Raw genomic sequence first — 23,510 nt, forward strand, 5'->3', positions numbered from 1 at the left:
CAAAGGACGGATCCTTGCGGCCCTGTATTGATTACCGGGGTGTTAACCAGATCACGGTAAAAAACAGGTACCCATTGCCTCTCATTTCAGAACTGTTCGATCGTCTCCGAGGGGCCAAAATCTTCACCAAGTTGGATCTCAGAGGTGCCTACAATTTGATCCGAATCCAGGAAGGAGATGAATGGAAACCAGCCTTCAACATCTGTGATGGCCACTATGCGTACCTGGTAATGCCGTTCGGCCTAAGCAGTGCACCCGCTGTTTTTCAGGAGTTTGTCAATGACATTTTCAGGGATCTGCTCTATACCTGTGTTTTGTCTACCAGGACGACCTTTTGATCTTTTCAACTAACTTGGCCTCGCACTGGAGACAAGTACGCCTAGTCTTACAGAGACTCAGAGAAAACAGACTGTGTGCCAAATTTGAGAAATGCCTCTTTGAACAATCCTCTTTGCCTTTCCTCAGTTACATTGTTTCCTCCACAGGATTGAAAAAGGATCCAGGGAAGTTGTCAGCCGTACTCAGGTGGCCTCGTCCGTCTGCGCCGAAGGCCATACAGCGATTCCTGGGCTTCGCCAACTACTACCGGCAATTCATTCCTAACTTTTCCACCCGAGTGGCGTCCATCTCAGATCTGACCCGGAAAGGTACAAATCCCAAGGATTGGCCCCCTGAGGCAGAGGAGGCTTTTGTTTCTCTCAAAAAAGTCTTTGCTGCCGCACCAGTCCTCCATCGTCCTAACTCTAACGAACAATTTTTTCTTGAGGTCGATGCTTCCTCCGTAGGTGCGGGAGCAGTACTTACCCAGAAATCTTATGAACTCATGTGGTTTCTTTTCCAAGGTTTTTTCTTCCGCAGAAAGGAACTATTCCATTGGAGAGCGGGAATTATTGACTATCAAATTAGCCCTGCAGGAATGGAGGCATCTTCTTGAAGGAGCTCTTCACCAGGTAGTCATATTCACCGATCACAAAAACCTTGCTTACCTCCAAACAGCACAGAGGCCGAATCCCCGTCAGGCTCGCTGGGCTTTGTTTTTTGCTCAATTTAATATTGTTCTGACAAAAACGTCAAGGCAGATGCACTTTCCAGAGCCTTTTTGCCTCCTGATCAAGAGGAAATACCTCAGGACATCATAGAACCCTCAAGGTTAGTCGCTGTTGCTTCTGCTGATCTTACCCGGCTTCCCCCTGAGAAAACTCTCGTGTTTGCTCCTGAAAGTAGTCGTGTCCTTCGGTGGGGTCACTCTTCCAAGTTGGCTGGTCACGCCGGTCAGAGGAAGACTCTGCAGCTCATCACTTGTTAGTACTGGTGGCCTACTATGGCTAAGGATATCCAGGAGTACGTCACAGCCTTTCGTTCCTATGCCCGTAACAAGACTGTCAAATGCCAACCTGCAGGTAGGCTTCAGCCTGTTCAAATTCCGTCCGCTCCCTGGCAGCACATCGCGATGGACTTCATCACAGATCTCCCAAACTCGTCAGGATGTTCAGTGGTGTGGGTAGTGGTGGACCGCTTCTCTTAGATGGCTCACTTCATTCCGCTAGCCGGTCTTCCGACTGCTCCAGAACTGGCGGATCTATTCATTTGGCACATCTTCTGTCTCCATGGTTTTTCTCTCCACATTGTGTCCGACAGAGGAGTCAAGTTCACCTCATAATTCTGGAGAGCAGTTTGTAAACTGGTAAAAATAGAACTGGATTTTTCCTCAGCATAGCATACTCAATCTAATGGACAAGTGGAGAGGACTAATCAAATCCTGGCTGGATTCCTGCGTCACTTTGTCAACGCGTATCATGACGACTGGGTACTTACTGTCCTGGGCAGAATTTTCCTACAAATTTTTTTCTTCTGGAAATTCTCCCTTTCAGATTGTCTTTGGACTACAACCTGGAATACCTCTTCCCATCTCCGGATCATCTGGCGTTCCGGCTGCCGATACTTTCTCTGAAGATTTTTCAAAGGTTTGGAGGAACACTAAAACTGCCTTGGAGAAAGCCTCCCAACATATGAAAAGACATGCGGACAAGAGACGTCTGGATGCGCCTACCTTTCGCCCCGGAGACAAGGTATGGCTCTCCTTCAAGTATATCCGTCTGAAGTTGCCATCCTACAAATTAGGTCCACGGTTCATTGGGCCCTTTGAAATCTTTGGACAAATCAATCCAGTCTCTTATAAACTGAAGTTGCCTACTTCCTTATGTGTGCCTAACCCCTTTCATGTTTCTCTCCTCAAACCAGTAGTTTTGAGCTCCTTCTTTAAGGACCCGGGTACCACTCCTGATCCTGTCTCTGAGGATGTTTTTGAGATAAAACATATCCTGGCCATTAAGAAAGTAAGGGGTAAGATCTATTACCTGGTGACTGGAAGGACTTTGGTCCTGAGGAGAGATCTTGGGAGCCTAGAGAGAACATCCAGGTCCCTCTCCGCAAAAGATTTCACGCGGGCTTGAAAAACAGGGGGCGTAAAGAGGGGGAATACTGTTACACCCGGACCCATGCTGGCTCTGCGTCCCAGTCTGCCGCTGCACCCCATTCTGGCCACTTACCTCCTGTCCTGCATGCTGTCCCTGTGCAGCAGCGAGCTCCGTCTGTCTCATGCTGCTCCTCGGCATCCTACTCTCTCTCCCTTCCCCATCTCCTGACGTCCTGTCAACAGGTCTTCAGGCAAAGCTATTAGAGCACGAGCGCATGCTCCTCTGGCTTCTTAAAGGGATAGCGTGCATTTTTCAAATTTGGTAATTATTCAATGGCAGCGCACTGGCGGTTATTTCTGGTCTCTTCTCCATAGAGAGCTGTTATGAATGGGTTACCGACGAGGAGAGCAGGCCCAGGCTAAGCCACAGAAAACCAGAGAGGTTGGTAACTAAGCTGATTGCAGACCCCTGATCCTATCCACACCACTAGCAGTAGCCGTGGAGCGTACCTACGATGATTCTCGATGCCTCGGCACAGCCAGAGCGCTAACTAAGCCTAAAGCAAGAAAGGGGAAATCTAAACTGCCCCAAAGCAGACCCCAAAGGAATAGATAGCTCCCAAACATATATTGTCGGTGAGACAAGATGAAAACACAAACGCAGGCAGGAATATAGACTGAGCAAATGATGGGGCCCACACTGACTAGACAGGAAAGGAAAGATACTGTCTGCAATCACGCAAAAAACCCTGCAAAAAGTCCAACACGTCTGAAGCATAAAAACACTGAAGTCGCACGACTTCGCCCCCCACTATATCAGCACTCTGGAATATTCTGAAAGCAGAGCAAAAAGAGACCAATCTAACAGGGGACAAAACAAACTGGCACAAGCAGTAACATATGGGCGGTGATTCAGCACAGCCCCAGCCGGAGCTGGCTGACCCGCACGAAACAGAGATAGGCAAAATCAGATCAAATGCAAACAGAATAGCAAATGAACCACTTAGCTGAACATGCAGGGACAGAGCTGGAGACATCAGACCTCAGGAGGCACAGGAAGAAAATCACCAGCAGGGATAGAGGGAGTCGGCTGTCTTAAATCCCAATCTGAAACCCCAGATCTCCAATCGTCATCCTCATCATCAGGTGGCAAGCCTCTGTCAATCAGATCAGCTACATTACCTCCAGTAACCACCAGAGGGAGCCTAGAAAGAGAACTCGCAGCCCCTCTGTCAATCAGACCAGCTCCACTACCTTCAGTAATAACCAGAGGGAGGCCAGAAAGCGGATTCACAACAGAGAGCGCCGGAGCAACGAGTATCTCTCATTGCTACATTCGGTTCTGTTCTTTACCTGTCTGCGCTGCGTCAGCAGTCTCTATGCATTCTCTCATGCTATCTGTCGCCACAGATTATCTGTATCTTGCTAACCCTGGCAATCTCTGCAAACATCTGTTCAAGTGTCATCCCGTTCCGCCAACAGCCATCCGTGTCTGTGGACTGTGACAAGGTTATGGGAGCCTGCTAGCTACCAACTACCCAGAACCAGGACCAGCCTCACCTGTGTGTCTACTTCTCTACAGACTCTGCTATTGTATCTGTTACCCCTTTTGGTCCTAGTGGGACAGCTGCAACGTGTCCGGGGTCTTACTGGAGGTAGCACCTGTGTCCTCCGGGTATTCCATTCTGGTCCTGTCTGAGGGACTTTACTACGGGTACGCGGGGCTCACTATTTACGCCCCCCTTCGGAGCCCCCCGGACCGTGGTCCCGAGGTTCCACTTTAAAAATAAAAAACGAATGTGAAATTCATCATCTCTGCCTCCGCCTCCATTCGTTACAGGTATTGACGTACTCAGAAATATGTGGGTAGCAAACTGTGGGTACACTTTTTGGTATTATCTCTTGCTAAAGTGAGTAATTTGGGGCTAAATCAAGATTTTTGTGAAAAAAATGAACATTTTTAATATGACAACCTACTGTCATCAAATTCTGTGTAGTTGCTGTGGGATCAAAATTCTCACTAGACCCCTGGATAAAATCCATGAGGGGTGTAGATTCCAAAATGGGGTCAATTGTTTGGAGTTTCTGCTGTTTAGGCACCTTAGGGGCCATGGATATACGAAATGGTGCTCGCCATCTTTCAGCCAAATTTATTTTCCAAAATTCAAAAATTGCTCCTTCCATTCCGAGCTCTGCTGTTTGTCTAAACAGAACTTTCTGATTACATGTGGGATATTGTCAAGCTCAAAAGAACATGGGTAACAAACTTTAGGGTCCACTTTTTGGTGTTATCCTTACAAAAGTGAATCAAATCTTATGGAACGTATTTTTGGACTTCCATGCACTGCTTGACATAATACACGATTGCAGTTATAATAGAAGATTAATAATTTATTCCCAACGCCTTTCGAAGAACTACTTCTTCCTCAGGGGATGACAGACATGAAAAAAATAGCGCTGTTTCCACATTAAATACACTCCAAATTTAAAAATTGGCGCCAACAGTCACATGCTCTTTTACAAAATGTCAAAGTTCATACTATGACGAAATGGATCAAACAGTTAGAATAATACAATCATAAATCTCTACATAATAAAATACCTTTATTATATTGCAGATAGAATAAAAAAAAGGAAAAAAAAGGAAAAAGGAAAACGAAAATGCATCAAAGAAAATGCGATCACACTGAAAAAAGCAAAAAGGATTGGTAAAAGAAAAAAACGGCAAACCACTTTATCCACTACACCAGGAAAAGAACAGATCTCAAAGAAAGAAAAATGATCTATGAGTGTATAAACAATACACTCATAAAAAATATATATTAAAAAATATATATATTAGGCCGGTTTCACATTTGCGCTTTATAGCGCAGCGATGGCCTGCGCACGGCCGCCGCTAAGCCCCGCCCCTGCCGGCTCCCTGCCCGCCCCTTCCGGTCATCACCGCCTACTAGCGCACATGGACGCTTGCGATCTGCGCACCCTATCTTTAGCATAGGGTGCACAGATTGTGCGCTGGCCGTGCGCTACCAGGATTTTGCCTTGCGCTGTGCACTTTTGAAGGTGCGCCGAACGCAGCATGTAGCATTTTGGCGCGCACGGCGCACCTTCAAAAGTGCACAGCGCACGCTAAAATCCTACTAGTGCACGGCCAGCGCACGGTCTGCCCACCCTATGCTAAAGATAGGGTGCGCAGATCGCAAGCATCCATGTGCGCTAGTAGGCGCCGATGACCGGATGGGGCGGGCAGGGAGCCAGGAGGGGGCGGGGCTTAGCGGCACTGTGCGCTGCAGGAAATAAATGCTAGTGTGAAACTAGCCTAAAAAGGAAAAAAATATATGTATTTACTAAAAAAAAATTTTTTCTTTTATATGAATTTGTATGTGTCCACCCAAGAAATAAAATATATATATATATTTCAATAAGGATAAGTGTGTCAATTTATTTCTCCTAATTATACCAGCAAGCTTGGTCTTACTGAAAGCAAACACAAATTGTGGCATCCAACATAAGGATCCGACTCGCAACCGAGAAAGCGCTGCAGAGGAAGCCAGGATCGCTCACCGTGCAAGAAAATATCGCTCCAAAAATTCAAATAAAAGAAGATTATAAAATCTATATGTTTTTATGTATGTAGATAAATACCTCCATGAACTTTTCAGTTGCCCAAATAACCAGAACTAATTATAGCATCAATTATAAGAATCCGACCCACACCCAAGTCGGTATCACAGGAGAAACCACGATCGCTCTTTCTACAAACACATATCACTCCACAAAGGAAACACAGATCCGAATGTATCTCATCCATGCATATGTACATTTTTTTTACATGATTAAAAATAATTAAAATACATGATAAAATCGCATCTGACTGCACATAGTAATTTAAAACAAAAAGTCGCACATGACAATTTAGAAGTAAAACTTAACAGATAAAATTAAATGATTATAATAAATATAAAAATGATTCATAAAATTCTTAAAATACAAATATAACAATTTTAAAAAATGTCCTATAAGAATACTTCAGTGATTTTGTTCAATCCATGCGGTTTTAGAGTGTTAAGAAAGTAAATCCAAAAAATCTCCTTTTTATTTAATTGTCCTACTCGATCACAAATGTCACTAGATACATCTTCAATTGGGCTGATTTTTAACCCATTAATATTAGTATTATGTTTTATTGCGAAATGTCTTGAAAGACCATGTAAAAGAAAACCTTTTTTAATATTGTGTCTGTGGGAATTTAGTCTCAGATTCAGTGGTTGTGTTGTTCTACCCACATATTGCTTTTTGCTCTCGCATTCAATCAAATAGATAACAAAATCAGTAGTATAACTAAAGGCCCCGTCTCACTAAGCGATCTCAGTAGCGAGATCGCTGCTGAGTCACAACTTTTGTGACGTAACAGCGATCTCACCAGCGAGATCGCTGTGTGTGACAGCGATCCGCGAGCGGCCCCCCTGCCGGTATCGCTGATCGCTGGAAGAAACCTCTGGACATTTCTTTGGTCGCTGGTCTCCCGCTGGCCAGCACGCATCGCTGTGTGTGACAGGCGGGAGACCAGCGATCAGGTGTAAAAAATAATAAAAAAAATAAAAAATATAGTATTCTCACATTCTGACGTCCCGTTCAGCCATCCTGCCTCTCTCCACGCTCCGGTCCCACGGTCCCAGTGATCCTTTGCACGAATGACCGCGAGACTTCGCGCTCCCGCGAGACCGTGACATCTCGCGGTCATTCGTGCAAAGGATCACTAGGACCGGAGCGTGGAGAGAGGCAGGACGGCTGAACGGGACATCGGAAGGTGAGAATACTATATTTTTTATTTTGATTCTATTTTTTACAGGATGGCCAGCGATGCCGGGCGCTCGGCATCGCTGTGCTGATCGCTGGTGAAGCTGTCTGTGTGACAGCTCACCAGCAATCACATAGCGACTTACCAGCGATCCTGACACCTTGATATCGGTGTCGGGATCGCTGGTAAGTCGCTTAGTGTGACGGGGCCTTAAGATATTGTTTGATAGGAAACAATTTTGTTATCTATTTGATTGAATGCGAGTGTAAAAATCAATATGTCATCTAATTCTGTGTAGTACCTGTGGCTTCAAAATGCTCACTATACCCCTGAATAAAATCCTTCAGAGGTGTAGTTTTCAACATAGGGTGACTTTGAATGATTTCTGCTGTTTAGACACCTTAGGAGTATGCGAACACGATCATATACAGACTTGTGAGTAATAATTACGTGTGAACATATCATCCCTTAAAAACAATTTTATTTTAATTATAGCATTAAAAGACACCTACCCAGTGTAAACAATTGGTCAAAAAAGCAAATCAATGTGAACGTAGACCAAATTGATAACAAGTATCTACAGAACCCTACAGTAGTCCTAATTGACTCCTATGTAGCAGTGGAGGTTGGCACCCTAAGAGCTCGATTTTTTTGGCGCCTCCACTCAACGAGGACTATCCCTTACTTCCCTAGATGTCCTTACCGATAGTCAGGTCGGAAAACATATAGATAAGAGATACGAGATGAAAAAAATTTAAGAATTCTGAGGGAAAAATTTGCTTATATAAACATAGATGCAATCCCCAATAGGTACTCTGTGGGTTATACAGAGACAATAATGCTAGCTAATCTGAATATAGATTAACCCCTTTACCCCCAAGGGTGGTTTGCATGTTAATGCCCGGGCCAATTTTTACAATTCTGACCACTGTCCCTTTATGAGGTAATAACTCTGGAGCTTCCATGGATCCCGGTAATTCTGACAATGTTTTCTCGTGACATATTGCACTTCATGATAGTGGTAAAATTTCTTTGATACTACTTGCATTTATTTGTGGTAAAAATGGAAATTTGGTGTAAATTTTGAAAATTTGCAATTTTCCAAATTTGAATTTTCATGCCCTTTAAACAGAGAAATATGTCACACAAAATAGTTAAATAACATTTCCCATATGTCTACTTTACATCAGCACAATTTTGGAACCAATTTTTTTTTATTAGGAAGTTATAAGGGTTTAAAGTTAAACAGCGATTTCTCATTTTTACAACACCATCTTTTTTTAGGGACCACATCACATTTAAAGTCACTTTGAGGGGTCTATATGATAGAAAATACCCAAAAGTGCCACCATGCTAAAAACTGCACCCCTCAAGGTGCTCAAAACCACATTTAAGAAGTTTATTAACCCTTCAAGAGCTTCACAGGAATTTTGGAATGTTTAAAGAAAAAAATGAACATTTAACTTTTTTTCACAAAAAAATTACTTCAGATCCTATTTGTTTTATTTGACCAAGGGTAACAGGAGAGATCGAACCCAAAAGTTGTTGTACAATTTATCCTGAGTACGCCGATAACCCATATGTGGGGGTAAACCCCTGTTTGGGCGCATGGCAGAAATGGGAAGGGAAGGAGCACCGTTTGACTTTTTCAACGCAGAATTGACTGAAATTGAGATAAGATGCATTTCACATTTGGCGAGCCCCTGATGTGCCTAAACAGTGGAAACCCCCCCAATTCAAACTCCAACTCTAACTCCAACACACCCCTAACCCTAATTCCAACCCTAACCATAACCCTAACCACAAACCTAACCCTAACACACCCCTAACCCTAATTCCAACCCTAACCATAACCCTAACCACAAACCTAACCCTAACACACCCCTAACCCTAATTCCAACCCTAACCCTAATCCCAACCCTAATCCCAACCCTAACCCTAACCCCAACCCTAACCGGGTAAATGGAAATAAATACTTTTATTTTATTATTTTCCCTAACTAAGGGAGTGATAAAAGGGGGTTTGATTTACTATTTATGGCAGGATTTTATGTTTGGCATCTGTCACACACTAAAAGCTTTTTATTGGAAAAAACAGTTTATTCGGACTCCCATGACAGCACCACGAGAGAGGGGATCCGCCCTTCGGGAACAGGAAACCTACAGATACAAAAGGGCGGCACCTCTCCCACGCATCAGTTGGTTTCCTGTTCCTGAGGGGACGGGATCCTACAGACCGGATCCCAGGCCGGCCGGCCGGTATAGGTAGCGAGGGGGTCTCCTACCTCGGCCTGGTGCGGAGCTCCTGGAGGACGCCATGGTGGCCCAGGATGGGTGGCACGGTGGTGGTGGATACAGCAGGGAGCGGCGTCCGGAGGAGGTCCGTCTCCATATGTGGGCCGCCGCCGGTAAGTATGCTCCCCGGGGGCTCCCAGCTTCGGCGGCGCGATCGCGGAGGTTGGGGGGGTCGGCGCAGCTGCAGGGCGCTGGGGCCGGGGAGCGTTCCATGGTGGAGCGCCCGGGCGTCCCGCGTGACTTCCGGTCACGTCGGAGTCGCGGTGACATCAGGGGGCGGAGCCTGGGGGCACTTCCAGGTCGGCGGCGCCACTGCGCAGGCGCGGGGACCCAAGATGGCGGCACCCATCGGGAGTCGCCGGTAAGCGCCGGTTCCCCTGCCCAAAGCGGCGCCAGCTGGAGAGGGGGGCCCTATTAGGGGGGAGGGCGCGGCAGGAGGAAATCTGCTGTCCGGAGGAGGGATATATAGGCAGGACCCTAGATGGGTGCCTTGCCTTGGCCACATTATTGCGAGCAGTAATGGAGAGCGATCAGGAGCAGCAGCAGCAGCAGCAAAAGCAGCAGCAACGGCGGCAACAGCGACAATCTTCACTGCCGCCCCTGGATGACCTTAGGCAGGTCAAACAGAAGAAGAAAGAGGCCCGTGACAGTAAGGAGCGTCCGGGACGAAGTGACCAATCCAGTCATAAAAGCTCCTCTAGGTGGACAGGAGCATCGACTGAGAAAAATCCCCCTCATTCTCCGGGGAAGAAAGCTACAAGTAAAACCAAACACAGGGAATGCGCACTCTGTGCATGCCCGTTACCAGATTCATGCCCCAAAAAGTTGTGTCCCCCCTGTATCCAGCAGACAGTGGCGGAAGAGTTGCCCGCAGTAGCGGCGTGTTTAAGGGATATAGTAAGGGCAGAGATGAAGGAAACTCTAAAATCCCTGTCCCAACCAGAGAGTTTAAGGGGCGAGGACCCGGTGGAGTCGGATTCCTCGACAGAGTGGAGGAGAAGTAAGGACTCCCTTATTTCATCTCCCTCGTCCTCCTCATAAGAAGAGGACTCTGGTCGGTTTTGCCTGCCGCTCGACTGAGTAGACAAATTGGTAAAAGCAGTCAGAGGGACAATGGAGGTGGAGGAGCCGAAGCCTCAATTATCCATACAGGATGTGATGTTCGGGGGGGGCTGGAGCAGAGGAAGCGTAGAGTCTTCCCACTAAACGAAAAGATTCAGGATCTCATCCGCAGAGAGTGGAAAAAGCCAGATAAAAGAGGGTCGCTACCCCCAGCCCTCAAGCGGAGATATCCCTTTGACGATTCAGCAATGAATACTTGGGACAAGGCCCCCAAATTAGATGCAGCTATTGCGAAAGCATCGAAAAGATCCTCACTACCCTTTGAGGACATGGGGTCCCTTAAAGATCCTCTAGACAGGAAGGCAGATACCTTCCTTAAAAATACCTGGGATATGGCAGCCGGTTCCTTAAGACCAGCAGTAGCATCAACTTGCACGGCCAGGTCCATGATGGTCTGGTTGGACCAGTTAGAGTCGCAGTTAAAACAAGGAACATCTAGACAGGCAATCCTTGGGGCCCTACCAATAATCCAGGATGGCGCAGCCTTCCTAGCAGATGCCTCGGCTGATGCAGTCAGAATTGCCGCCAGGGCAGCAGGTCTCTGTAATGCGGCTCGGAGAGCCCTGTGGCTAAAGTGCTGGCCGGGAGATATTCAGTCCAGGGCGAAACTCTGTACTATCCCGTGTGAGGGGGAATATTTATTCGGAGCAGTCCTGGACGAACTGCTGGAGAAGGCCGGGGATGAGAAGAAAAAATTCCTAAATCTTTGGTCCGTATCTTACCGACGTTCGTTTAATAGAAGGAGATTCGGTCAAGGGAGAAGGCGTAACCCTTCACCTAATAGAGACCGTCCCAGATGGGAGGATAGAGGGAGAAGAGGTACGGGCTTCATGTTCAGACGCTCGTCGAGAGAGCGAAAAAGACAGAACCAATGACTAGCAATTCCCGTGGGGGGTAGACTATCATCCTTCCTCCCAGCATGGTTACAGAACACCAATAGTGACTGGGTGCGGAATGTGATATCCACCGGACTCAGATTGGAGTTCGCTCAAGTCCCACGGGATACCTTTAAACCAACACCCTTAAGGTCTTCACCCCTCGAGCAAGCGGCTTTAGAAGCAGAGGTCTTGAACCTGTGCCTAAAAAACGTTCTGATAGAGGTTCCAGAGTCTGAGAGAGGAAGAGGGTTCTACTCTCCCTTATTCCTAATTCAAAAGCCGGATAAAACATTCAGAACGATTATTAATTTACGTTTCCTTAATGAATTTTTGGTTAAATGCACCTTTAAAATGGAGTCCATTAATTCTACAATAAAGATGCTGTTTGAAGGGTGTTTTATGGCGGTCGTGGACTTGAAAGACGCATACTATCATGTGCCCATCCACACAGATTTCCAGCAGTTCCTGAGAGTGGCGGTATCAATAGACGGTATAATCCGTCATTATCAATATAGAGCCCTTCCCTTTGGTCTCTCAGCAGCGCCCCGGGTATTTACAAAAATAGTTGCCGAAGTTATGGCTCATTTACGGGAAGTTGACATCTTAATTATCCCATACTTAGATGATTTTTTGATTGTGGGAAATTCAGTGGACCATTGTCTATCTCAGATAAAAAAAGCTAAGTCCAGTTAGAGAACCTCGGATGGATAATATATTAGAAGTCCCGATTTCAGCCCTTAAAAGTCCAGAAGTTTCTAGGCCTGCTGTTAGATTCAGAAGCTCAGCAGTGTCTGTTACCTGTAGATAAATTACAGCAGATACAGCAGCAGGTTCTTCGGGCAATCGATAGACCCTCCATGACCCTCAGGCAGGCCATGTCCCCGTTGGGCTCCCTAACCTCATGTATCCCAGCGGTTAAGTGGGCACAATTCCACACTATGGCCCTTCAGAAAGACATCCTGGTTAATAGCAGAACCTTAGAGGGCTTCTTGCAGGGTCAAGTATTACTAAGCCCCTCAACTATTACATCTCTTAGGTGGTGGCTCGATGTCGGAAATTTAGCCTCGGGGATGCCCTGGGTGATACAGATAACCCGCGTAATAACCACAGACGCTAGTCCTTGGGGTTGGGGGGCCCATATTGGGGACATTGTGGTACAGGGACAGTGGGACTCTGATGCTGAGACCTCATCTAACCAGAGGGAGCTGCTGGCGATTGAATTGGCCATTAAAAAACTCATTATGTATCTACAGGGCCATCATGTGAGGATACTCTCGGACAACCAGGTAGCGGTAGCCTGTTGTGAGTTCATTTTCCCCTTCACTACTGAGGCCCGAGGAACTCCCTCTTCTGGTAAAGAAAAGTAGTGAGCCTGATTATCAAACACCTGAGTCTGATGATGATGACTGGCTGAGTGGAGTCACTGACTGGATATAAGGCTGCCAACGCCCTTCTGCCCTGCGGGTGATCTCTCTGTGGGATCCTTGGAGACCAGTCTGAATTCCTGCTCCTCTAAAGCTAAGTTTTCTGCTCGGCTTTTTGCATTTGTGCTTAGACTTTGTTTTGCTTTGTTTTTCTGGATTTCTGCCATTCCCTGCTGGGGTGTGCTGAATTCCTTTAGCTCTGTCTTCTGAAAATACCTGAGTGCTAATTTAGTTTTTGAAGCCTAGCTGCTTCAGGGTCTTTTTCATATCAGCTTGTTGGCTTATGTCTTTGATAGGGTTTTGGCAGATTGCAGACAGCAACCTTCCTTTCCTGTACCGTTTAGCTAGCTTGGGCCCCATAGTTTGCTCAGCCTATCTTTCTATCTGTGTGAGTGTTTTTTCATCTTGCTTCACCGTCATTATATGTTGGGGGCTGCCTTTTGCTTTGGGGTCTGCTCTGGGGCAGTTTAGATTTCCTTTTCTGTCTTTAGGCTATTTAGCGCTCCGGCTGTGATCGAGGGGTCTAGGGCATCGTAGGAACCCCCCACGGCTACTGCTAGTTGTGTTGATAGGCTCAGGGGTCTGCAATCTGATAGTTGCCAACTTCTCTGGTTTTCTGGACGTAGCTTCTATTTTTGTGTCTGCCTCCTACGGTGACTCAATCATAACAAAATCACCCGCCATACCGCAGATCCTAGGGTACTCAATAGCAGGAAAGAATTGTGTAAAAAAAAAAAAAAAAAAAAGTGTGTATATTTTTTCCTCTATATCTCTGAGGCCGTAGGGGGAATTTTTTTTTCTCTCAATGGAGATAAAGCAATTGTCTGATCGTGTGGAGCAGCTCGCTGCGGAAGTGCAGGGAATTTCCGCCTACCTTGCTCATTCACATGCTGCTGAACCGAAGATTCCTACACCTGATGTATTTTTTGGGGATCGGTCTAAATTTTTGAATTTCAAAAATAATTGTAAATTATTTTTTGCCTTGAAGCCTAACTCGTCAGGGAGCTCCGCGCAGCAGGTTAAAATTGTCATCTCTTTGCTGCGTGGCGATCCCCAGGATTGGGCGTTTTCTTTGAAACCAGATGATCCTATTCTGACTAATGTGAACGCATTTTTTCAGGCCTTGGGGTTGTTGTATGACGAACCTAATGCCATTGATCAGGCTGAAAAGACCCTGCTGGCATTGAACCAGGGTCGTGATTCTGCAGAATTGTACTGTCAAAAATTCCGAAAGTGGGCAGTACTTACTACCTGGAATGATAATGCCTTGGCTGCTCTCTTTCAGAAGGGGTTGTCAGAAGCCGTAAAAGATACTATGGTGGGATTTCCTGTTCCCTCTGGTCTTGACGATTCTATGTCATTAGCCATTCAGGTTGATCGGCGTTTGCGCGAACGCAAAGCTGCACGAGAGGTGTTACCACCTGTTGAACAAATGTCTGAACCTATGCAATGTGATAGAGTTTTTTCCAGAGAGCAGCGTCAGGAGTTCAGAAGGCGTAATAAGTTGTTTTTTTTCTGTGGAGATGCCTCGCATATTATTTCTGTCTGTCCTAAACGAGAGAAACGCTTTGCACACACATTTTCTGTTGGTGGTGTTCAACCTAAGTTTCTTCTGGCTATTACTCTGATCTGCTCCCTGTCCACATTTTCCACCAAGGCTTTTGTGGATTCGGGAGCAGCCCTAAACCTAATGGACTTGGATTTTGCTAAACGTTGTGGATTTCCGATGACACCTCTGCAGACGCCTATCCCTTTGAGGGGGATTGATGCTACTCCTTTGGCTAAAAATAAACCTCAGTTTTGGACCCAGGTGGTAATGCGGGTCGCCCCAGACCATCAAGAAAATTGCAGATTTTTGGTGTTGCATAATCTGCATGATACTATTGTTCTGGGGTTTCCCTGGTTACAAATTCATAATCCAGTTTTGGATTGGAAATCTGTGTCTGTGGTGAGTTGGGGTTGTCGGTGTGCCTTTAGTGAGGCTCCAGTGTTTTCCACCTCTCCTCAGTCGCATGATGTTCCTGATTATTTGGCGGACTATGATGATGTATTTAGTGAGAATGAGTCTGCGTCTCTGCGTCCTCATAGGAGTTATGACTGTGCAATTGAACTGAGCCCGGGGTGTAAATTTCCCAAGGGTCGGCTCTTCAATTTATCTGTACCCGAGCACGAGGCTATGCGATCCTATATTAAGGAGGCATTGGAGAAGGGTCATATTAGACCATCCTCGTCACCCTTAGGTGCCGTTTTTTTTTTTGTAGCCAAAAAGTATGGATCATTAAGACCTTGTATTGATTATCGTGCCCTCAACAAAATTACTGTTAAATATCAGTATCCGTTACCCCTGATTTCTGATCTATTCTCCAGAGTTAAAGGTGCTTGCTGGTTTACCAAGCTTGACCTCAGGGGGGGCGTATAATCTTATTCGCATTAAGCATGGGGATGAATGGAAGACGGCGTTTAATACTCCGGAGGGACATTTTGAGTACCTGGTGATGCCTTTTGGGCTCACTAATGCCTCTTCTGTCTTCCAGTGCTTCATGAACGATATTTTCCGAGATTTTGTCGATAAATTTTTGATTATCTATCTGGATGATATTTTGATCTTCTCCAAGGATTGGGATTCTCATGTGGAACATATTCGGACTGTGTTCCGAATCTTGAGGGAGAATTCCCTGTATGTCAGAGGATCTAAATGCCTTTTTGGAGTACAGAGGATTTCTTTTTTGGGATTTATTTTGTCCCCGTCAACTATTGAAATGGACCCGGCCAAGGTACAGGCCATTTACGATTGGGTTCAGCCCACTTCTTTGAAGGTCCTCCAGAAGTTTTTGGGTTTTGCTAATTTTTATTGGAAATTTATAGCAAAATTTTCTAGTATTGCCAAGCCATTGACTGATTTGACTAAGAAGGGTGCTGATGTGTTAAATTGGTCTCTGGAGGCTGTTTCTTCCTTTCAGGAGCTGAAGCGAAGATTCACCTCCGCCCCGGTTTTGCAGCAACCTGATGTCTCACTTCCGTTCCAGGTAGAGGTGCATGCTTCTGAGATTGGTGCAGGAGCTGTTTTGTCCCAAAAGGATCCTGTAACATCTAAAATGAATCCCTGTGCTTTCTTTTCCCGAAAGTTCTCTCCATCTGAACGTAACTATGATGTGGGGAATCGGGAACTGTTGGCCATGAAATGGGCATTTGAGGAGTGGAGACATTGGTTGGAGGGAGCTAAGCATCAAGTCGTGGTCCTCACTGGCCACAAGAATTTGATTTACCTAGAGTCGGCTAAGCGCTTGAACCCTAGACAGGCTAGGTGGGCCTTGTTTTTTACACGTTTTGATTTTGTGGTTTCTTTTCTTCCTGGAACTAAGAATGTCAAGGCAGACGCCCTCTCTAGGAGCTTCTTTGCTGATTCTCCTGTGGTAACCAAGCCTGCTACCATCTTAGGCGAAGGGGTAGTTCTTTCTGCCATCTCGCCCGATTTGAGACGTGCTCTGGAAGAGTTCCAGGAGGACAAACCTGAGCGTTGTCCCAGTGGAAAGTTGTATGTTCCTGACCAGTGGAAGAAGAGAGTGATGTCTGAAGTTCATTGCTCTGCTTTGGCTGGTCATCCAGGTATTTTTGGTACTAGAGATCTGGTGAGTCGGTCTTTTTGGTGGCCCTCCTTGTCTCGTGATGTCAGGAATTTTGTGCAGTCCTGTGGGACGTGCTCCCGGTCTAAATCGTGTTCTCGCTCTAGTGGGTTGTTGATGCCTTTGCCTGTCCCCAAGAGGCCATGGACTCATATTTCAATGGATTTCATCTCTGATATGCCTGTCTCTCAAAGGATGACTGTTATTTGGGTGATTTGTGATAGGTTCTCTATGATGGTTCATCTTGTACCACTCCCTAAGTTGCCGTCTTCCTCTTAGTTGGTGCCCCTGTTTTTACAACAGGTGGTTCGCTTGCACGGGATTCCTGAGAACATTGTATCTGACAGAGGAGTCCAGTTTGTGTCTAGATTTTGGAGAACTTACTGTTCCAAGCTGGGAATTCAGTTGTCCTTCTCCTCTGCTTTTCACCCTCAGACCAATGGGCAGACAGAGAGAACAAACCAGACCTTGGAGTCATATTTGAGATGTTTTATTTCTGCTGATCAGGATGATTGGGTTTCATTTTTGCCCTTGGCTAAATTTGCTTTAAATAATAGAGCTAGTTCTGCCACTTTGATGTCACCTTTTTTTTGTAACTTTGGGTTTCATCCTCGATTTTCTTCAGGGCAGGTGGAGCCCTCGGCCTGCCCAGGTATTGACACTGTGGTGGAGAGAATGCACCAGATCTGGGACCAAGTGGTGGATAAGTTATCTCTCTCCCAGGAAAAGGCCCAGCGGTTTTCCAACCGACATAGGACCATTGGTCCCCAGTTTAAGGTTGGTGATATGGTGTGGTTATCATCAAAAAATATTGCTATGAAGGTGGCTTCTCCTAAGTTTAAGCCTAGATTTATTGGACCTTACAAGATTTTGGAGATTATTAATCCGGTCTCTTTTCATTTGGCTCTTCCTGTCACATTTAAAATCCATAATGTGTTCCATAAATCTTTGTTGAAGAGGTTTGTTGAACCTGTTGTTCCGGGGGTGGCACCTCCAGACCCTGTATTGGTTGAAGGTAACATGGAATATGAGGTAGAGAAAGTACTGGATTCCCGTCTGGCTAGACGGAGACTCCAGTATTTGGTTAAGTGGAAAGGTTATGGTCAGGAGGATAATTCCTGGGTCTCTGCCTCTGATATTCATGCCAAAAGATTGGTGCGTGCCTTTCATCGGGCTCACCCTGATCGCCCTGGTGGCATGGTTGAGGGTTCGGTGACCCCTCCTCAAGGGGGAGGTACTGTTGTGAGTTCATTTTCCCCTTCACTACTGAGGCCCGAGGAACTCCCTCTTCTGGTAAAGAAAGGTAGTGAGCCTGATTATCAAACACCTGAGTCTGATGATGATGACTGGCTGAGTGGAGTCACTGACTGGATATAAGGCTGCCGACGCCCTTCTGCCCTGCGGGTGATTTCTCTGTGGGATCCTTGGAGACCAGTCTGAATTCCTGCTCCTCTAAAGCTAAGTTTTCTGCTCGGCTTTTTGCATTTGTGCTTAGACTTTGTTTTGCTTTGTTTTTCTGCCATTCCCTGCTGGGGTGTGCTGAATTCCTTTAGCTCTGTCTTCTGAAAATACCTGAGTGCTGATTTAGTTTTTGAAGCCTAGCTGCTTCAGGGTCTTTTTCATATCAGCTTGTTGGCTTATGTCTTTGATAGGGTTTTGGCAGATTGCAGACAGCAACCTTCCTTTCCTGTACTGTTTAGCTAGCTTGGGCCCCATCGTTTGCTCAGCCTATCTTTCTATCTGTGTGAGTGTTTTTTCATCTTGCTTCACCGTCATTATATGTTGGGGGCTGCCTTTTGCTTTGGGGTCTGCTCTGGGGCAGTTTAGATTTCCTTTTCTGTCTTTAGGCTATTTAGCGCTCCGGCTGTGATCGAGGGGTCTAGGGCATCGTAGGAACCCCCCACGGCTACTGCTAGTTGTGTTGATAGGTTCAGGGGTCTGCCAACTTCTCTGGTTTTCTGGACGTAGCTTCTATTTTTGTGTCTGCCTCCTACGGTGACTCAATCATAACAATAGCCTATGTCAACCACCAAGGTGGAACCCGCTCCAACGCCCTGATGCGGATAACGGAACGTCTCCTTCAGATAGCAGAGAAAAATTTTCTATCTTTAACCGCGCTCAACATCAGCAGAAAAGACAACATGAAGGCAGACTTTCTAAGCCGCAGGGCCCTAAAGCAGGGAGAATGGGCTTTAAACTCAGACATCTACAACCAGATTGTCCACAAATGGGGTCAACCGGAGGTGGACCTCTTTGCCACCAAAGAAAACAGGAAGGAAAAAACTTTCTGTTCCCTAAATCCCAGGGAAAATCCACTGGCCGTGGACGCCCTCCTAATAAAATGGGACTTCTCGCTGGCTTATGCTTTTCCACCTTTGAACCTTCTACCTCTGGTAGTGAGGAAGATCAGGGAAGATGGGGCAAGAGTCATATTGATTGCCCCATTCTGGCCCAGAAGGACCTGGTTTGCATGGTTGAGGACCATGTCAGTAAGCGATCCTTGGGTAGTGCCGAACCTTCCAGATCTCCTCTACCAGGGGCCAGTCAACCACCCACAAGTAGCAGGACTCTGTTTGACGGCATGGTGTTTGAGAGGACGCTATTGAGGGATAGAGGTTTCTCAAAAAATGTAATCGATACACTCCTGAAAAGTAGGAAACAAACCACCACAGGTATCTATGCTAGAACCTGGAGGCGATTCCTGTCCACCTGTGAGTTTAATATCAGGGATGGAATAGACTGTAAAACAGATTCTAGAATTCCTCCAGAGGGGTCTCGAGTTGGGCCTTTCCACTAGTACATTGAAAGTACAGGTTTCAGCTTTAGGGGCTCTATTTGCATGCGACATTGCCGGTAACCATTGGGTGGCGAGATTCATTAAGGCAGTTACCAGATCGAGACCCATACTCAAAGATAGGTGTATACCTTGGGACTTAAATTTAGTCCTGACAGCCATGACAGAGAAACCGTTTGAACCTCTGGATTCTGCTTCACTAAAAATGATATCACTTAAGACAGCCTTTTTGGTAGCAATAACATCTGCACGTAGAATAGGCGACATACAGGCACTTTCCAGATTGCCTTCTTACAGGATAGAGTAATCCTAAGGCCAGACCCGGCATACCTTCCCAAGGTAGCATCTCATTTTCATAGGACACAAGAAATAGTTCTGCCTTCCTTCCTCCCTAATCCAACCAATCCTAAAGAACAAAAACTTCAGGCTCTAGATGTTAAGAGATGCCTACTTAAATATTTAGCAGCCACAGATCCTTGGAGGAAGGAGAACGCATTATTTTTATCGTTCCAAGGTCCCAGGAAAGGGTATAGAGTGTCAAAGCGCACGTTAGCGAGGTGGATTAAGGAGGCTATCTCTCTTGCCTACACAGCAGGTGGCGGTCCGGCTCCACAGAACCTGAGGGCGCATTCCACTCGTGTCATGGCATCATCCTGGGCAGAGAGATCGGGAGTATCAATTGACCAGATATGTAAGGCGGCCACCTGGTCATCTCCTTCCACCTTTTTTAACCACTCTCGGTTAGACATGGATGCCTCCTCAGATCTCACCTTCGGGCTAAGGGTGCTGCAGGCTGTAGTCCCTCCCTAAATTAGTTTACATCTCTGTAATTCTCTCGTGGTGCTGTCATGGGAGTCCGAATAAAGTATTAAGTTACGTACCGGTAACGGTATTTTTCGGAAGCCCATGACAGCACCCTTAGTTCCCTCCCTTGTTCACGTATAAGGGTGCACCCCTTTAGAGGATTGTTTTCGCAAGTTCACCTTATGTGGGAGATGGTTTAAAGAATTGTAAATAGGATAGATAAGTTGTATATATTGTGTATATGCGGTGTACTAACCATGGTAGCCTCTCAAGCTCTGTAATCCAACTGATGCGTGGGAGAGGTGCCGCCCTTTTGTATCTGTAGGTTTCCTGTTCCCGAAGGGCGGATCCCCTCTCTCGTGGTGCTGTCATGGGCTTCCGAAAAATACCGTTACCGGTACGTAACTTAATACTTTTTGCACCGCCACATTTTGAGAGCTATAAATTGTTCCATATTCTGGCCCACAGAGTCATGTGAGGACTTGTTGACGTTTTTATTGGTTCCATTTTTGGGCACATGACATTTTTTGATCACTTTTTATTCTGATTTTCGGGAGGCAGAATGAACAAAAACCAGCTATTCATGAATTTCTTTTGTGGGGGGGCGTTTACACTTTTATTTTTGCATCACTTTATTCTGCGAGCTATAACTTTATTTTTTCGTTGATGATGCTGTAAGGCGGCTTGTTTTTTGCGGGACAAGATGACGTTTTCAGCGGTATCTCGTTTATTTATATCCGTCTTTTCGATAGCATGTTATTATTATTATTTATTTATATAGCACCATTGATTCCATGGTGCTGTACATAAGAAGGGGTTACATACAAATTACAGATATCACTTACAGTAAACAAACTAACAATAACAGACTGATACAAAGGGGACCCTGCCCTTTCGGGCTTACATGCTACAGGATGGAGGGGAAGGAGACAGCAGGTTGATGGGTTGCAGCACTTCCGGTGTTGGTTGAGGTGAAATCTCCGGTAGTGGTGAGGAGGCAGCGGGGTCATTGCAGGCTGTAGGCTTTCTTGAAGAGGTGGGTTTTCGGGTTTCGTCTGAAGGATCCGAATGTGGTTTATAGTCGGACATGTTGGGGCAAATAATTCCAGAGGATGTGGGCTATTCGGGAGAAGTCTTGGAGGCGGTTGGGTGAGGAACGAATAAATGTGGAGGAGAGAAGGAGGTCTTGGGATGACCGGAGATTACGTGAGGGAAGGTATCGGGAGATTAGTTCAGAGACATAAGGAGGAGGCAGGTTATAGATGGCCTTGTAGGTTAGTATTAGTAATTTGAACTGGATACGCTGAGGGAATGGAAGCCAGTGAAGAGATTTGCAGAGGGGAGAAGCAGAGGAGTAGCAAGGAGAGAGATGAATTAGACAGGCAGCAGAGTTAAGGATGGACTGGAGAGGTGCGAGGGGGTTAGCAGGGAGACCATAGAAAAGGATGTTGACGTAGTCAAGGTGGGAGATGATGAGGGCATGCACAAGCATTTTAGTAGAATGAGGGTTGAGGAAAGGATGGATTCTGGAAATATTTTTGAGCTGGAGGCGACAGGAGGTAGAAAGGGCTTGGATGTGCGGTTTGAAGGACAGGGCAGAGTCAAGGGTTACTCCGAGGCAGCGGACTTCCGATACTGGGGAAAGCGTGATGTCATTAACTGTGATAGATAGGTCAGGTAAGGAAGATCTGTGAGATGGAGGAAAGATGATGAGTTCAGATTTGTCCACAATGAGCTTGAGGAAGCGAGAGGAGAAGGAGGATACGGCTGATAGACAGTCCGGGATTCTGGGCAGTAGAGAGGTGACGTCTGGGCCAGAGAGGTAGATCTGAGTGTCGTCAGCATAAAGGTGGTACTGGAATCCATGGGACTTTATGAGTTGACCCAGGCCAAGGGTATAAATTGAGAAGAGTAGGGGTCCTAGAATAGAGCCTTGGGGGACTCCAACAGAGAGAGGGTGGGATGAGGAGGTAGTGTGGGAGTGGGAGATGCTGAATGTGTGGTTTGAAAGGTATGAGGAGATCCAGGATAGGGCGAGGTCTTAGGTTATTCCACTTTTTGTTCCGTGTTATGATAATAAAGCATTGTTTTTTTGCCTTGCTTTTTTTTAATGGTATTCACTAAAGGAGTTAACTAGTGGGACAGTTTTATAGGTCGAGTCATTACTGACGCGGCGATACTAAATGTGTACTTTTATTGTTTAGATATTTTTATTCAAATATTGATTTAATTATAGAATATTTAATTTTTTTATTATTTTTTAAAATAATTTTACAATTATTAAAATTTTTTTTTTTTAATTTCATTCTTACTTATACATTTTGTCCCACTATGGGACACTCATTTTGTTAAGACGTTGCTTCTATAGCATGCAGATCTGCATGCTATAGAAGCTGTCAGCGCTGCAGCTTCTGTACACTGACCTGTGAGACTTCCTGACATGCACTGCGCATGACAGGAAGTCTCTCCGGCCTGGAGACTCGGATGTCCTCATAATGATAATTGTGACGTTTTAGGTAAGAGCTACGTCGGAGAGTGGACCCTCTGGATCGCGGATCCGGAGCCCCTGGGCCGAGCACTCCAGGTGAAGACCGACCCCTATACAGGGATCGTTTGGGGCAGGACCACAGGGGACGGAAGCGTGACAGCCGGAACCAAGAGGGACGGCTCCACGGACAAATAAGGACTAGGAAGGAGGTTGGCTTAGATACGGGCCCGGGACTGACGGACAGAGGAATGAGACACAGTTCAAGGCCGTGAGACAGAACGTGGACAAGAGGAACTACAGAGGCATGTAACACAGGGCACGGCAGGGAGGCAGAGCATGGACAAGAGGAACTACAGAGGCATGTAACACAGGGCACGGCAGGGAGGCAGAGCATGGGCAAGAGGGACTACTGAGGCATGTAACACAGGGCACGGCAGGGAGGCAGAGCATGGGCAAGAGGGACTACTGAGGCATGTAACACAGGGCACGGCAGGGAAGCAGAGCATGGGCAAGAGGAACTACAGAGGACTGTAGCGGCCAGAGGGTGCAGGAGACTACACGATCATCAGGCGTCCTCCTCACAGCGAGGACGCCTGAAGTATCCTAGCACCCGGAAGTGCGTCCCCCTGTCCTGCCCCTCAGCGCCGCCCACCGCTGGAGGGAGAGAGCGGGAGGGGGCGCGTGCGCGACAGGGAGCGGGTACTAGGAGCTGCTGTGAGGAGGAACGCAGGACGGGCGCGCGCCTGGACGGGGGCGCGTAGGTAAGGAGACGCTGCGGCGTGCGCTACTGCTGGGGGGGCATCGGCGGGCATAGCCGCCGATGTCACAATAATGGGTCTCCATGGCAGCGATCGGGAACCCGTGTT

General features: G+C 46.5%; 1 protein-coding gene across 1 annotated transcript in view; it reads left to right on the forward strand.

Moving 5' to 3' along the window:
• The first annotated feature begins 1,321 nt into the window (after positions 1-1,321).
• LOC141092249 (protein kinase C theta type-like) overlaps positions 1,322-23,510 on the forward strand; it is a 34,632-nt gene continuing 12,443 nt past the window's right edge. Inside the window, exon 1 of the mRNA XM_073578247.1 lies at positions 1,322-1,400. Coding sequence (XP_073434348.1) covers positions 1,322-1,400 — 79 coding nt within the window. The remainder of the gene's footprint in view (positions 1,401-23,510) is intronic.

Source organism: Dendrobates tinctorius, unplaced genomic scaffold, assembly GCF_039654945.1.
Source record: "Dendrobates tinctorius isolate UK_male_01 unplaced genomic scaffold, ASM3965494v1 ptg000059l, whole genome shotgun sequence".
Lineage (NCBI taxonomy): Eukaryota > Metazoa > Chordata > Amphibia > Anura > Dendrobatidae > Dendrobates > Dendrobates tinctorius.